Here is a 17,138-nt window from a genome sequence, read left to right as displayed (position 1 = left end):
AAAGGAAAAGCCATCGATGACTCAGACTGGGACATTTTTAAGAATCTCTTTATCAAGACCAATCCACACACTTTGGATGTGATTACAGTGTTTATGTCGTTTAATGTAATACATATTAATCAATATGTCTATATTTTTTTATTATTAGTATGTATTTGTTTTGTTTTCTTCTGTATTCTTCGTTTATTCTGCTGCACCGCGGCTGCCCACTGCTCCTCAGGGATGGGTTAAATGCAGAGAAAGAATTTCACTGTACTAGCTGTATATGTGACTAATAAAGTACCTTTACCTTTACCTTATAATCATACAGTACCTACCTACCCCTGGCTAAAACAGTATTGTCGCCGCTGTGACCTCCCACCGCTCGGTGGCGCTCTACGCTGCCGACGCTACGAGTTTTGTGAATTGAACTTAACTTGTCGCAGTTTATTTACGTGCGGGTTCAAAGACACAAACAAACGTCCACCGCACAGCAGCAGCAGAAAACGTTGAATCTGGGAACTCCGTTTCACTGTTTTCTTCTTTACTTTTAACTTTTACGACCGAACTTCGTGGGATAACAAATGGGACGGGAGTCGAGGTATGTCCTGTCCGTTACAGGGTCGATTTCCTCCTGTTGCCGCTCAACGTTACGCTGTTTTAAGTTAGGTCGATATTAGCATGAGTGCTAGCAGCGTGCTAATAACTGAGGCGTTTAATCATTATAAAGCGAGATACTTACAGGCAGAAACATGAGATTTTGGGCCATTTTGCTTCCTTAATATGCCTTTTTTCAGGCTAGTGGAAAGAAAGGGTAGAAAATACACAATAAGTTTTTTTTTTTATTTTTTTTTTTTTACTTCATTTTGTCTTCATTCGTCTGTAAATTTCTTCTAAATTCACCAAAAGTTAGTACCGTATGCTACTGTTGCAAACTGTGTCAGTTGTCATTGTAAAGCTCTCTCCTGATCAATTTCCTTTGTATCAGCGACAAATCATAAAAAGTACGATTGACAATAAAAATCTACGCAATTTTACAATACAAATCTTTAAAGGCCGTTTTCTCAAAATGAGTTTTTCCTCGGACTCTGAGCTAGAAATCTCCACTTCAGCAGCACTTACAGACACCAAACCTTCAAGTTTGATCCCTTTTCTATATTCTGAAGGTTTTTACAGCCTGACTTAAACAACATTTTATTCCCGACAAACGTGGCAAAATATGATTTTTATGGCTGCTGACAGTATTTTCTCATTTGCAGAGTGATAAAAAGAGATATTCAAAACCCCCTCTGTAAAAACTTCTGACTCTAATATGTCAACAAAATAAAACTAGAATTTTGAAAGTAGCTTTTCTAATGTTCAGATTTCTTTTCTGGAAATATCTGCAAATTAAACAGATCTAATTTAATATTGCCACATAAAATTTGACAAAACTTGTAATACAAAAAATAATTGCCTTAATGTAAATGTTAAAATGGGAAGTTTCATGGTGATATATCTTAGCCTATTCACCTGTAGTGTCTCAAACAGCTGAGGGGAACACAATAAAAAAGTTTCTGTTCATGCAGTGATTTTTTTTTTTTCATTGACTCGTAACTTTTGTGCTCTTTTGGTTCTCAGGCACTACAGGAAGCGCTCGGCCTCCCGGGGACGGTCGGGTAGCCGATCCAAGAGTCGCTCCCCGGACAAACGCTCCAAGAAAGACGACCGGGACCGGGACAGAAGCCGGAGGGAGAGGTCACGGAGCCGGGACCGCCGCAGGTCAAGGTCCAGAGACAGAAAACGAGCCAGGTGGGTGTTAAACCGAACTGCACTGTACACAATGTGTGAGTGTTGTTGTATTTACTCTGCAATGAGCTTTGGTCCACCTTGCAGTTAAACAAATTAAGGTGCAAAAGGATAAACAGTGATCAAAATGCTCCCAACACAATGCAGTATGAATCTGGACAGATAAGATATGAAAAAATAAGAAAATAAGAAAAAAATCGAAGGCAAAATTAAATTCTGCAAATAAGTTTTTTGCCTTCACACAGTCACAATCTTCAACTACTGTAAACCTTTCCCATTTTCTCTGTGATTTTTTTTGTTTTATAACATTGTAGTTATATTTTGCGATACGTAAATAAAGAGTGGGTGTTTTTTTATTATTTGATTTAACGAATGCGTGACACATGTCTTTGCCATCCAGGCGGTCCAGGAGCAGGGACAGGAGGAGATCCAGAAGCAGAGACAGAAGGAGGTCGGGGAGCCGGAGCAGAGCCCGGAGGTCTCGGTCCGCCAGCCCCAGCAAGAGCAGAAAAGCAGATGAAAAGTGAGACTTTCTGTAAAAATCATCTCATGACATAATTTATCAGCTGTGGTAACTAAAACCCAGAGCGTCATCACGTGTAGTTGTAAAATAATGCTTCTTTTTTTGCACCCTATGTTTAATTTAGAAGCCAAATACATGGGGTGATAAATTGTATGTTTTGTTTGTCAGCATAGGCAACACATTTAGGTGTTTTGTCCTTCTGTCTTCATTCATATGTTGTCAAATGCTTTATCTTCCAAACAGGTCAAGGAGCAAAGAGAAAGATACCCTCGATCCTGTATCTGAAAAGAAAAAGGTTAAAGAGGAGAAAGAGGATGAGAAGGTTGAGGATGTAAGTGTCGTAGATGTTCAGTTGGTCCTCTTTGACCGAGTCACCAAATAGCACAAAGGAAAAAATATCACTGATCTGTGGTCTGTGTGTCGTTTGCAGCAAGACTTTGACCAGAACAAGCTGGAGGAGGAGATGAGGAAGAGGAAGGAGCGGGTGGAGAAGTGGAGAGAGGAGCAGAGGAAGAAGGCCATTGAAAACATCGGCGAGATCAAGAAAGAGCTGGAGGAGATGAAGCAGGGCAAGAAGTGGAGCCTGGAGGATGACGATGGTGAGGAGGAAGCACGGTTGTGATAACCTGCAGTTTAGTAGGTGGTCTCCAGTAGTGATGTGCAGATCGATACTCAAGAATCGATACTTCCTATACCAGATGTGTCCGTTTTAGGATTGATACTCATAATAACTTAACAATACTATCACCAGTCTGCACTAATTTGGACAGTTATTTCGCGATTTCGATGAACTGTGGTTTTGTGGAACATGCTCCTTCTACACACACATGCAGCTGAACTCATAGACCTAATGAGAGCAGGAGGGTTGAAGTTTGGATGTTATTATTGGGAAAAAAAATTGTTTCTAATTAAAAAATAAGAAAGATAATCTGATCTATTCGCTGCTATCTCAAGAAAATTTAGAAGATTCCTTTAAATGTGAATTCAAATGATCAATGTCGTCCTTATGATTGCATTCTAAATGAGACAATTTCCATATCTTAATATAAATATTAATAAAATAATTGTGGCGAAATGCACTTAAAAATCAAATTTCATGTCTTTACACCATTGCATTTTATGTCTAATTTTCACTTTAAATTAAACCAAAGAGAGACAGTCTGTGTTTTAGTGTCATTGCGTAACTATAATTTGAAACAGTATGTTTTTTTGTTCCCCTCCTCTTCACACATGAAGCTGTTGTAAAATGTATTGGTATGGGTATCGGCAACACCACCCTTGGTTTCACTTGGTATCGCACATCACTAGTCTCTGGTGATGAGAGTAAATCTTTAGTGCTGTTGCTTTAACCCTAACAAAGTCCCTCATAACTCCTCCTTTCAGACGATGACGAGGAGGGGTCTGCGCTGATGGAGGCAGACGATGACGACGATGCGGACGGGAAGGGGGACGGGAAAGACAAAGAGATTAAGGAAGAGAAGAAAGAGGAGGGTGAGAAGGAGAAGGAGACTCCCATGGAGCAGGAGGCGGAGGAGGACGACGTGGATCCTCTGGACGCCTACATGGAGGAGGTGAAACAGGAGGTGAAGAAGTTCAACATGGGAGGAATGAAAGGAAACGACAAGGTGAGGACGAGGGGAAACGCTGCATCAAGAAACACTCTTCCGTGGTTTTAGTTGATGTCTGACTTTTGTTTGTTTGTTTGATTTTATTTTTTCACCCTCGACAGAAAGGAGCAATGACAGTAACCAAAGTGGTGACAGTCGTTAAAACCAAGAAAGGTCCTCACACTCACAAGAAGAAGGGTGAGCTGATGGAGAACGACCAGGATGCCATGGAGGTGAGTGTCAATGCCTTCATGTTTTGGTTCTTAACCAATCAACCGTACGTGCTACAGTTTTTCAACTTTCACCAAAATGTCGCCCCAATACTTTAGAAACTTTTGTACAATTAAATCCAGTGTAAAGTATGAATTCCATCACTCTGTTGTTTTCAAAAACTTCTACTCCCACAGTTTTCGCTCAATTGTCACCACATTTGCCGAGACTGCATCTTCAGACCGTCCTCCACAAAAATACCACCCTGCTTTTTGATGTTTGAAAATTTGAGCCTACAGTGCATTAAAATGTTTGACTGTAAACATATACCAGCCAATTCTTGATCAATACATTTTCAATCTTCCTGAAAAAATTGACAATATTTTGGAGTCGTGGTCGATGAAGTTTGGCAAATATCAGAATTTTATCTCAAAAACTGAATTTTTAAAAAACATTTTGAATTCTACTCTCATTTTGAATTCTACTCTCACTCTCAATTGCAGTCAATGTAAGAGGCATTTTTAAACATCAGATTTTCTGATAATTGATAAAACAATTGATAAACTATCCTGTTAAGATGCAATATGTATTTTCAGATTTTTGACGTGATAACAGAACTTTTGACAATTTTTATAATCTGCCTTGACAGCTGCTGTCACCATGGTGACTGCCTTAATCCGTTTGTGAAGCCACACACCAGGTCTCATCTTCAGCCAATTAGCTCCATGAGTTATAGGATGGTTATTGGTGTCGGAGGTTGTGAGTTTAAGACTCAGCCAAGGCAAAATGGACGTTGTAATGCCGATGTTCTTGTTGTCTTCCTATTCTCTCTCTTTTTGCTCAGAGTTTCCTAAATTTGGCTCAAATTTCCCGGCAGCGTCGATTTAATTTTGTTTTGTTTTGTTTGCGGAGGCTGCCACATGTTCAGGCCATTAAACTTTAACCTACAGCATTTTCTACATTCAAGTCATGTGCTTTTGGAACAATATTTAAAATTTACCAGTTTATAAGGGATGAAATACAGGTACTAATGACAAGTATGAGTTATGAAGTGTAGTTGACATCTCTTCCTGCATGTGTTTGACAGTACTCGTCAGAAGAGGAGGAGGTGGATCTTCAGACGGCTCTGACCGGCTTCCAAACCAAACAGAGGAAAATCCTGGAGCCCGTCGACCATGGGAAGATTCAGTACGAGTCGTACCGCAAAAACTTCTACGTGGAGGTGCCGGAGCTGGCCAAGATGACCCCAGAAGGTCAGTGGGAAAAACTGGGAATAGATGTACAGTACATGCACTTAACCTGAGTATTATACTAATGTAATTTGATCATTCGGAAGCTATGTAGACCATATAGTACTTATACTAGTGTAGGATTATTGAACATCGTTATGAAAGATAAATCAGTTATCTCAGCATCTCAGGTGAAGGTAGTTAAAATTAAAGACTGTGTGTTTTTCAGCATATTTATATATTATTTAAGAAGCTTAAATTTATGTTGTGTAATGCTCATAGTCTGTGTCTTCCTTTCATAACTATGTAACATCTCTGTTTTTAATCTATACAGATGTGAACGCGTACAGGTTGGACCTGGAAGGCATCACTGTTAAAGGGAAGGGCTGCCCCAAACCAATCAAGACCTGGGTGCAGTGTGGGGTGTCGATGAAGATCCTCAACGCTTTGAAGAAGTGAGTTTTACTGACGGTGACTCATTCTGTGATGGACCAAACTGTAGTTTGTTGATCAGATTCATGAAACTATTGTGAAGGAGCTCCGCCTTGTGTGCAAATGACCCAGAGAACCGGTTTGTGCTCATGTGAAAGGAGGAGCTTGAATTTAAAAAACGAAAGAAGAAGTGGATGAATTTATATTTAGCTGGACATGAGGTTGCAGGTAATGCAGAAGTGTGGCGTTAAAGAAATACAGAGTCATGCAAAAGTTTGGGAGCCTCTGGTCAAACTTTCTGTTAATGTGAACAGTTCAGCAAGTGGGAGATGAAATGATCTCCAAAAGGCATGAAGTTACAGAAGACACATTCCCTTTACATTTTAAACTTCTTTTTTTTCATTTTCATCTTTTCCCTGTTCAAACTCACAGAAAAGGAAAAGGTAGAAAACTAAAATAATACACTGATATTGATTAAAATATTGAAAAAGAGTGTTTCATGTTCAATTTAAATGCCTTTTGTAGATAATTTTATCTTCCACTTGCTGAACTGTTCACATTAACAGAAATGTTGACCAGGGTGACCAAACTTTTGCATGACTCTCTCTGTATTTACCAAATGTGCACACCATGACAAAAAACTAAAGTGTTCATCTTTAAAAAGTAGACAGACTAATTTTCCATCAGAGTTGTTCTTTGAATCATATAAAAATGTAATATCATTTTTTATTTTCTTTTGTGACTATTCACCAACACATCATCTTCACGTCTCATTTGCTTTCTCTCAAACGTCCCCAGACACAGCTACGAGAAGCCCACCCCCATCCAGGCCCAGGCCATCCCTGCCATCATGTCCGGCCGAGACCTGATTGGCATCGCTAAGACCGGCAGTGGTAAAACCATCGCCTTCCTGTTGCCCATGTTCAGACACATCATGGACCAGAGGCCTCTGGAGGAGTCTGAGGGACCCATCTGTAAGGACAAGATCATTTGATTGATGCTTCCTGTAGCTTTCCAGCCTTTTACAAAAAAAAAAAAGTCTCCCCACTGTTCAAATAGAAAATAGGAACTGAAAAGTGAGTTGAGACAGACGGTGAGAGCTTGGATTATGAGAAGTGGAGTTCTCCTGCTCCTCCTCTGCTTTTTTAAAGATTTGGTTCATGACCCGAATGTAGGTCAAAGGAAGACTGAAATATTAAATCTCAGTTTGGGATAATAACCCCTGGCTGTCTTCTTTATAGGTCACGTTAAGAGACATTCAAGTCTTATTTCGCCTCAGTTAATGTTCTTGGCAAATGCGACGTATTCCTTTTTATTTAATATATATATAAATATCATCAAGATGTGACTGCTCAAATTAGTCAAAGATGGAAAATCTATTTTCATTTCTCATCCTGTTTCTCTCCTTCTTCCTGTCTCAGCTGTGATCATGACTCCGACCAGAGAGCTGGCTCTGCAGATCACCAAGGAGTGTAAGAAGTTCTCTAAACCACTGGGGCTCAGGGTGGTGTGTGTTTATGGAGGCACGGGCATCAGCGAACAGGTAAACACACACACACACACACACACAAATGTAACCTGTTTATTTTATTTCAGCATGGGTGTAATGCTTTTCTATTTTAGTTTAAGTAAATACTGTACAAATAATCCACACTGATGTCGTTATGGTTGTGACAGATGAGCTCCTTCAATTTTTTTGCAATGCCAAAACATAATGAATACTGCACTGAACATTATAGATATTATAAATGTTGACTTCCAGAACTGCTCCTAAGTCAGTCCCTCCAGAAAAACACGATTATGCAATCGCATAATTGAACATATATTCAACCAAAGTCTGCATATTATGCAGGGATTGGTTTTTTTTGACTCGTTATTAAGGGGAGTCGCTTCACTTTCATCAAATCGCTTTTTTTTTTTGCAAGTTTCAAATATCATTGCATAAAATTGCATCAACATCCCACAGCATATTCCATCACATTTTTTAGGAAACCCTCCACACCATCACAGATTTTTGCCCACAACAATCAATTTTTTTTTTGGAAAGACTGTTAAAGTGTAATCTTTCTGCACAGTGATGATCCCACAATCCAACAAATAATGAAATATTTGCCGCAGACAGAACATACACGGTGACAGACATGTTGAATACAGTTTTGTACCTGAATATCACATCTAACACTGATATAACGTCTGATAATGTTGGTGTTGGTGTTGTGTTGCAGATTGCTGAGCTGAAGAGAGGAGCTGAGATCATTGTGTGCACACCAGGAAGAATGATTGACATGTTGGGGGCCAACAGCGGTGAGTTCACACACTTTGAGCATCTCGCTTTTTTCATTCAGATGAGATGTAAAAAAAAATTATTCAGACTCGGCTCCTTTGATGCCTCGTGAACTTGAATCTTTAAATGTAGCGTGCATGGAATAAATGTCACAATATGATGAAGTACACTGTGAATCGAATCAGTACAAACTTACTAAACTGTTATTGACATTATTTGAGCATCTTTGGGATCAGTCATATCTACAAGACAGGGATGTGATGTGTTTCCTGAAGATCAGGGCAGAAGTGCAGGTAGGTGGACCTGGTGCTGCCTCCGTGGTTCCTCAGTCTCCGAGCCAGAGATGATCATGATGTTTGATAACTGTGCTGTCGACATACTGTAGCTTGGTCAGGGTCTGTAAGTTGTAAATATATACTGTATACTGTATGTACTGAGAAAAGTCTGAATGCTCCAGCAGGGTTCTACGGTGCTGTCGTTTTAGTAAATATACTCTTATAAATACATTTAGATTCTTAAGAGGAGATGAAAGGCATGATTTGCTAATTGATATTCAGAGTGCAGAGAATAAAACCCCATCTGTTAAATTTGAGGTTCATCTGAGAATATAACGATCATTGTAGAGCCCTGTGCAGCACTGAGGATTTGCATAAAAATGTAAACAAATGCTTGAAATGTTGTTACAAAATAGTATCTGTTACATTTTCTGACATTATAAATGTGCATTATGTAAATCTTTTTTGAGCATTTATACAATTTGAAGGGGGTTTTTAATGTGACTTCCACACATGCGAGGTAATCTGTAATATGTTTCCCTTGTAGGTGAAAAGGCGCTTGGTCAGATAATGCTTGATGGGGCTCCATCTCTTGTATTGTATCTTGAGGCTGTTTTCTGACTTTTACAGGTCCCTCATGTCCCTGAGATGGTACGCAAGACGAGAGACAAGCAAAAAAAAAAAAGAAAAGAATACTTTTAAATGCAAATAAAATCAGTTGAAACCCTGTCCAGTTGAAACTAGACCACAGAAGAATGTGCTGCAGCTAGGATACCTTGTTTTGTTGCTAAGTAATGTCAAGTATTCGTATCCTGCAAAAGGATTTAAGTGTTTTGTTGTCAGATTAGTTTCATGTGTTTTTTTGAAAAAGGTTTGGCTTGAGTTTTCCTAAAGTTATCTGTGTATCTCCACGCTCGTCTCCTGTGGTGTGTAGGTCGAGTCACCAACCTGCGCAGAGTCACATACGTGGTGCTGGATGAAGCAGACAGGATGTTCGACATGGGCTTCGAGCCGCAGGTGAGTGTCGCTTAGATTTATACTGTAAACTACAGTAAAGGGTTGTTTCTCAGAGTTTGTTTTTCTTTATCTGGTGCTACAGTTGTTAACTTTGCACGTTTTATTTAAAGGAATAGTTCAACATTTTGGCAAATTGGCCCATTGCCATAATCCCTATAGTTTTAGGAGTAGGTTTGTTACCTTTAATTGTCGGTGCAAGCTATTTTTAGAACAGCGGAGCAGAGCCGCAAGCTGCTCAGAGCTACGCTACGGAGGCTCATGGGATTTCTTGGTTTCCCTCATCAAACTCATCAAATACACATCATAAATCGACTTGCAGGTCAAATATTCACATTTCCTTTTCATTCATGATCGTCACACACATTGACCTGACACCTGAGTCTTTGAGTCGCTCCTTCCACGTTTCACCAGTGTTAAGAAATTTAAAGGGATAGTTCAACATTTTGGCAAATTGGCCCATTGCCATAATTGCTATAGTCATAGCAGTAGGTTCGTTACCTTTAATTGTAGGTGTAAGCTATTTTCAGTACGGCGGAGCGCAGCAGCTGGCTGCTCAGAGCTACGCTATGGAGGCTAAGGGAATTTCTTGGTTTCCCTCATTAAACTCATCAAATACAAAATCCCAAAACTCCACAGCGCTTTTGTAGACAAGTTGTGAGCTGCACAACCACCACGCTATGAGATAATGACGGAACGATACGAAACGGAGCCGTTTTTCGTAAATTCATACAAAACCGCTGATGTGCGTTGCGTTCAGGGACAGTTTTTCAGCAAGCAGTCTCCGTATTTACCCTGTATTTACCTCGAAAACGGCTCCGTTTCGTATCGTTCCGTCATTATCTCATAGCGTGGTGGTTGTGCAGGTCACAACTTGTCTACAAAAGCGCTGTGGAGTTTTGGGATTTTGTATTTGATGAGTTTAATGAGGGAAACCAAGAAATTCCCTTAGCCTCCATAGCGTAGCTCTGAGCAGCCAGCTGCTGCGCTCCGCTGTACTAAAAATAGCTTACACCTACAATTAAAGGTAACGAACCTACTGCTATGACTATAGCGATTATGGCAATGGGCCAATTTGCCAAAATGTTGAACTATCCCTTTAAATTTACTGGTTGCACATGTACAAATTTTGAAATTTACTTGCACTGTCTCAAATGTTAGGGGCAAAATGCCTCCATTCAGGGGAAGTTCATGCTGGTTCTGATAGAAAGGCGTCAGAATACACAGTGCATCGCAGTTTACCAACACAATATTAGGCAGGTGGTCATGATATTAGGCCTGATTGGTGTATATGTAATAGATAAAATAAAATGAACCTCCTAACCCAGTGGTTCTCAACTGGTGGGTCGCGGACCCGTTCTGGATGGGTCGCGGACAGCTGGTCAAAAAAGTAAATATTTAATGCACATCTGATGTTGGACATGTCTTTTATTTTGAAAAATAACATGAACACATGCAGTTGAAATGGTCCTCCTCAGTTTCTTATTATTTTCTCTGAATGCAAAGATATTTCTTATTAATGTGGCCTGAATGCAGTGAATCTTGTATTGTTTTGTGGGTCTTCATTTTGTGCAATTTGATATTTATTCACTTTTGTGAATATGCTCTGAATGCAGAGATACATTAGAAGTCAAATATATTGTTTTGTTGTTCTCCATTTTGTGCAGTTTGATATTCTTTAATTCTAGATGCTGGTGTTGATGTATAATTAATTCAAATATCATGACAAGGAGAGTTTGAAGGTGATCCGTGACTAAATCTGACGTTAATTCCTGAATCTGAAACATGTGATGTGCATTTTTTGGGGGGAAATATGGCTTCTGATATAATAGTCTGTAGACATCATCATCATTCAACGTTTTCACATGGTCTGGTGTTAATAAAGCAAACTAAAAATCACAAAAAGAAAATCAAGAATCGGTTGAATCGAAAATCGATTTTGAATCGAATCGTGACCCTAAAAGTCGGAATCGAATCGAATCGTGAGCCACCCAAAGATTCACATCCCTAGTACAGAGACCTGCCACAGTGTCATGGTGCATTAATATAAACTTTAACCTCAGAGCTGTCTGTCCTCAGACTGTCCTGACTGTCCCTGAACATCACACAGGGATGCAAACAGCGCGCCGAAAAGCGAAACTTGCTTTTTTCATGACCAATTAGGTGACTTGTGTGAATCGTTCAGATCCGAAGAGTTTTTGTTTTGAGGGGGGGGGTCTCAGCGTCTCAGCTCGGGTCAGTAAAATGTTTTTTTAACAGGCTGACAGTGACAATCACGTGAGGCGAACTCATTCATGGTCTCTGATTATACTGATAACAGCCTACCTCCAATGTAGACGCGCGACATGCACGCACGTTACCCAAAGCGGCGACGCCGTTTTTTCCCCCCGTGCATGTCCGGTTCCCGTTTGCGTCCCTGAATTCACCTCCGTACATGCAGTTGTCATGGTCCTCCTCAGTTTCATTCATGTGCTCTAAAATGCACTTTGCTCAATAAAGAGGAAAATTAGTTTTTAAAGGCTTTAAAAAAAAAAATCTTGGTTTGAATTCTATAAAAGTGGGTCACGACTTAATGACCATGGGAAAATGTGGGTCCCAGAGTGCGACTAGTTGAGAACCCCTGTCCTAACCTGTGTCACCTCTCTTCCTCCACCAGGTGATGCGTATCGTGGACAACGTGCGTCCAGACCGTCAGACAGTCATGTTTTCGGCCACCTTCCCCAGAGCCATGGAGGCGCTGGCCCGTAGGATCCTGCTGAAGCCTATCGAGGTCCAGGTTGGCGGCCGCAGTGTCGTCTGCTCCGACGTGGAACAACACGTGGTAAATAATCTGCTGTTAAGGTTTTATTCCAAAGATGTCACTTTGATTTGTAGAAACTTACTAGCTTACTAACTTTTTTTTTTTTTTTTTTTTACTTTTGTGTGTATGTGTAGCTGGTGATTGATGAGGATAAGAAGTTCCTGAAGCTGCTGGAAATTCTTGGTCACTACCAGGAGAAGGGCTCGGTCATCATCTTTGTGGACAAACAGGAGCATGCAGATGCACTGCTGAAAGACTTGATGAAAGCCTCGTACCCCTGCATGTCGCTGCATGGAGGTAAGGGACTGATACATACAGGCACGCTGGTGTCGAGGAATCAGACATTCCCACTTAATAAAAAAAAATCTAATTGATTAGGGGCTTTGAAATTAATTAATCACATTTTAATCATATACATACCTACATACAGTATGTACAGTCATCATACCCTTCCAAAATGTTGGCTTTTTGTCACATTACAACCTGGAAATTAAAAATTTTGAGTTGTATGTACACAATATAACCCTCCTTATCAAAGTGGAAATAACATTTAGTTCATTTTTCAATGCATCTGTTGCATCAGTATGATCGGTAAGGAACAATTGATTAATTATAGAAAAAAATAACGCGTTTAAAAAAATTTTTATCGAAAATGACACGTTAAAGTCCCAGCCCTAGAAAAAAAAATGATTCAGAGGAGGTTATCTATTTCTTCCTTTCTTTCTTTCTTTCTGACCTCGTCCAGTATTGTGATCTCTCCAATCTTAATTTTAACGGTGCTCCTCTTAGGAATTGACCAGTACGACCGAGACAGCATCATCAACGACTTCAAGAACGGAGCCTGTCGCCTGATGGTGGCCACGTCTGTCGCAGCCAGAGGCCTGGACGTCAAGCAGCTGATCCTGGTGGTCAACTACAACTGTCCCAACCACTACGAGGACTACGTCCACCGGGCCGGACGCACAGGCCGAGCAGGCAACAAGGTCAGTCAGAGAGTACACTGATCCCACTCCCGCATCCTGACACCAACATCCCAAAATAATCAATTTAACAACCCAAAAAATGCTTCAAACATTTTTTCTAATTAAACTTATTATTTAAAAGAAATGAAATGTATCCACTTAATGCCATTAAAAGTGCTCAGATAAGGTTGGAGTCTCTAAAACTACACCTGTTTATCAAGTCTCATTAAATAGTAGAATACAGTCATTAAGTGAAATAAATTCATATTTAACTTAATCCTTTCAATCCAAATGTAATGAATATACCTTAATACAACCCTGAAATGTTCAATTAAACTAGCGGCCCATTCAGGCCGCTAACTTGGAGGATTTCAGTTTGTTAAAATGTTGTATAAAACCTGTTGTTATCATGCTAGCTACTTCTTCTTATAGCTGAAGACCCATAGTCGGTGGTGACTGACATGAGTACTGGCGATTCTTCTTCTTGTAACTTATGAAGGATGCCCTCTATTCTCACTATTACAAAATGATTTTGAAGCTCTTATTTTAAGATGATTAATTAAATAAACCTTCATATCTGCTTCTCTCTACATCTTACTTCCTCTTCCAGGGATACGCCTACACCTTCATCACAGATGATCAGGTTCGCTACGCTGGTGATATCATCAAAGCTTTGGAGCTGTCAGGTTCTCCTGTCCCTCCAGAGCTGGAGCAGCTTTGGGCCTCCTTCAAAGACCAGCAGAAAGCGGTAAGATGAGGGGAAGAGGATTCGGATGCGAGTGTGTGCACCTTTTATAACTTACATTTTTTATTATTTATTTTATTTTTAATTTTTAATTTATTTTTATTTAGTTTTCACATGTATATAGGCAAAAATGTGTGTGCACCTTTAAAGCTACATAGAGTCTGAAAGCTACATGAGGCTGAATGTCGGGGTGGATGGCGATAATTATTTTCATTTCTGACATTTTAACGGATGAAGAATTTATGTATCATAACGCTTCATAACATAACTCTTTGTTAGTTTGTTCTTTCTTTACACACACACTTTGCCACATCTCTGTTTTATATTTCTGTCTTGATTCATTTATCTGTTGATTTGCATTAGGAAGATTTTGTACAATTGGGAAGATATTTTAATTCTACATTATCACTTTGTTTTCTTTCTGTTTTTTTCCCCCTCCTCTTCCTATTCATCCACTCAGGAGGGTAAGACGATTAAGAGCAGCAGCGGCTTCTCAGGAAAAGGCTTCAAGTTTGACGAGACAGAGCACGCCCTGGCCAATGAGAGGAAGAAGCTGCAGAAAGCTGCTCTTGGCCTCCAGGACTCAGACGACGAGGACGGAGCCCTTGATGTCAGTAGCCTTTTAAATTTCATTCATTCTTCGTGATTTAAAATGTCGACATGTTTTCATTAAATCAACTGTCTGCCAGCGTCATATCGAAGTTCAACCGCTTCTCTGTGTTCAGATTGAGGAGCAAATCGAGAGCATGTTCAACTCCAAGAAGAGGGTGAAGGATCTGTCTGCTCCCGGTGCGTCCAGCGGTCCTGCAGGAGCCGTCGCCCCCACGGCAGCGGTGTCCGGAGGGCTGCCAGGCCTCGGACCCACGTCTGCTGGAAACATCCAGAAACTGGAGATGGCCAAGAGGCTGGCGCTCAAGATCAACGCTCAGAAGAACCTGGGCGCTGAGGCTCAGGTACGACAAAGAGATGAGACGGTCACACGTCTGCGTGGGTCTGTCTTGTCTTTGTGGAATAAGATCAGAAACCAGATGTGCTGTGAAAAACATATTTCCATCTATTACAGATTTGTGTGTTGCGCTGTAATTATATTATTATCCCATCTGTGGTCAGTGCCCTCAGGTTGTTGGTCAAGATGATTTATCTTTTATCTTCACAAAATCAGTTGTGACAGAGAGTTGGGCACTGACAGGGGCAAAGATGAATCACATTAATTCATCATAAAATTAAAAGGAAGCATTAAATTAAATGAAGATGTAAGCAGATCAATGTATACACAAGTGCACAAAGTAAATGACAATTATAGGTAAAGAAGAATCCACAAGGATGAAACTACAAAGACAAAAACAAACCTTTTACAGCGTTCTTAAGTGAACAGGTGCTAATTAAAAAAAAAAAAAAATTAGATTCCATATCATTAAACCTCTGTAAACTGTCCTGGAAAACCTTGAAAATGGTTGACCAATTTTCCAGTCATGGAAAATAAGAAAAAAAGTCAAATGTCCTGAAAAATGATTTACCACATCGTGAGTTCTATTCGACTTTTTCAGACCCCGTTAAGGATTTCTTTTCCAAAGAAGTGTTTAGCAAGAAAACTAGCGACTTTGAGTTATTAGAGCAGCAGCAGAGAGCTGTAGTGGGCGTGGTTTAAAAACAAAAACATGTTTGCATTGTTCTATGATAAACTGTCATCATTTCTAAGCATATAAGAGATTATCTCATATCATAAACCATGTTTCCATCCACACGTTTTTAGTTTTAGTTATTTGGACAATTAGTTTCATGTTTATTGTGTGTTGTGTCAAGATTAGTTTCCTCTGGAAAAATACTAATGATAAGTCATAAGTCAAACTGTCTTTATCTTCATGTGCAGGACGTGATGCAGCAGGCCACTAACGCCATCCTGCGCGGCGGCACCATCATGACTCCCTCGGTGTCGGCCAAGACCATCGCGGAGCAGCTGGCGGAGAAGATCAACGCCAAGCTGAACTACACCCCGGTGGAGAAGCTGGAGGAGGAGCGGCAGGCAGCCGAGCAGGCGGAGACGGTCAAGAGATACGAAGAGGAGCTGGAGATCAACGACTTCCCGCAGGTGAGGAAACCGTGCTGACGGCGCAAACATCGCAAGAATTAAAAAATATTCTCACATGCTTTTTCATGTTTGAAGCACGAAAAGTTCAAAATGTTTGTCACTCTGCTCCTCCTCAGACGGCCAGGTGGAAGGTGACGTCTAAAGAAGCTCTGCAGAGGATCGGTGAATACTCTGAAGCTGCCATCACCATCAGAGGAACCTACTTCCCTCCAGGCAAAGAGCCCAAGGAGGGTGAACGCAAGATCTACCTGGCTATTGAGAGTATGTGTGGAGGACAATACATCTACTACTCGTTCTTCTGGCAACGCTTCGTCCATCTGCTCTTCATCTGACACTTCTTGTCTGTCTTCTTGTCTTTGATAGACGTTCATATCCTGTGTAGATTAATCCCTGTGTTTGTTTTCCTAGGTGCAAACGAACTGGCGGTGCAGAAAGCTAAAACAGAGATAACGCGGTTAATCAAGGAAGAGCTCATCAGATTAGTAAGTATCCTCTCACATTTATGTATGATTATGCAACTATGAATGATAATTTAAACAAAAACATGTTTTGCTCATTGTCTTTTTCTTTCTCTCTCTTTTTCTTTCCAGCAAAACTCCTACCAGCCGACGAGCAAAGGCCGGTACAAAGTGTTGTAGAGGAGAAGCCAAGATATGTTGGAGGAGTTTCCGTTTCTCATCGTCTCATTTTTCTTCTGCTTGGTTGAACAATATTTTAGTCTATATTTTTAACATCAACAATGTAAGTTTAGTTCAAGGTTTTGTTTTTATTTTTTCTCCTTGTTTGTTACTTTTGTCCCTTACATGATTTCCTTTTTTTTTTCTCCAGTGATTTTTTTTATATATCAATAAACCATAAATAGCAAAAATGTGACTTCACTGTCATCAAACCATCACAATCCTATACATTAAATAAAATAGAATATGTCTTTATATATAAGACACGTTTTCTTAAATGTTGATTTTTGTCCAGGTTGTATTTTGTTGTACATTAAACATACCAGCCGTTGTCTTTATGAAGAAACCCTCAGATGAAAGATGTTTTTACTTTCCCTTGAAAATAAATCAGTGTGTTGCTGAGGAAGTAAACTTGACGTGTCCAGATGTTTATATGAAAAAATCTAGTACTTTATTTTTAAACAGGTTATTATTCATCTGTGTTTTGTTTTGTAGCACTGAAACCAGATTATGGCTCAATTTCA

The 17,138-nt window shown here is 40.0% G+C and overlaps 1 protein-coding gene across 1 annotated transcript; it reads left to right on the top strand.

Moving 5' to 3' along the window:
- Positions 1–421: 421 nt before the first annotated feature.
- On the top strand, positions 422–17,025 carry ddx46 (DEAD (Asp-Glu-Ala-Asp) box polypeptide 46). The gene is made up of 23 exons (XM_085797153.1): positions 422–580; positions 1,600–1,770; positions 2,168–2,290; positions 2,534–2,621; positions 2,721–2,889; positions 3,674–3,915; positions 4,020–4,130; positions 5,195–5,360; positions 5,671–5,791; positions 6,567–6,742; positions 7,190–7,311; positions 7,994–8,072; positions 9,262–9,344; positions 11,998–12,162; positions 12,276–12,438; positions 12,931–13,124; positions 13,714–13,851; positions 14,309–14,458; positions 14,574–14,801; positions 15,719–15,937; positions 16,054–16,198; positions 16,346–16,419; positions 16,528–17,025. The coding sequence occupies exons 1-23, from the start codon at positions 564–566 to the stop codon at positions 16,573–16,575; spliced, it is 3,192 nt and encodes a 1,063-aa protein (XP_085653279.1). The 5' UTR covers positions 422–563; the 3' UTR covers positions 16,576–17,025.
- Positions 17,026–17,138: the final 113 nt, after the last annotated feature.

Source organism: Trachurus japonicus, chromosome 14, assembly GCF_045865225.1.
Source record: "Trachurus japonicus isolate A0001 chromosome 14, Traja_1.0".
NCBI classification, from domain to species: domain Eukaryota; kingdom Metazoa; phylum Chordata; class Actinopteri; order Carangiformes; family Carangidae; genus Trachurus; species Trachurus japonicus.
The sequence above is the reverse complement of the archived record's forward strand: the minus strand, read 5'-3'. Positions and strand labels throughout refer to the sequence as shown.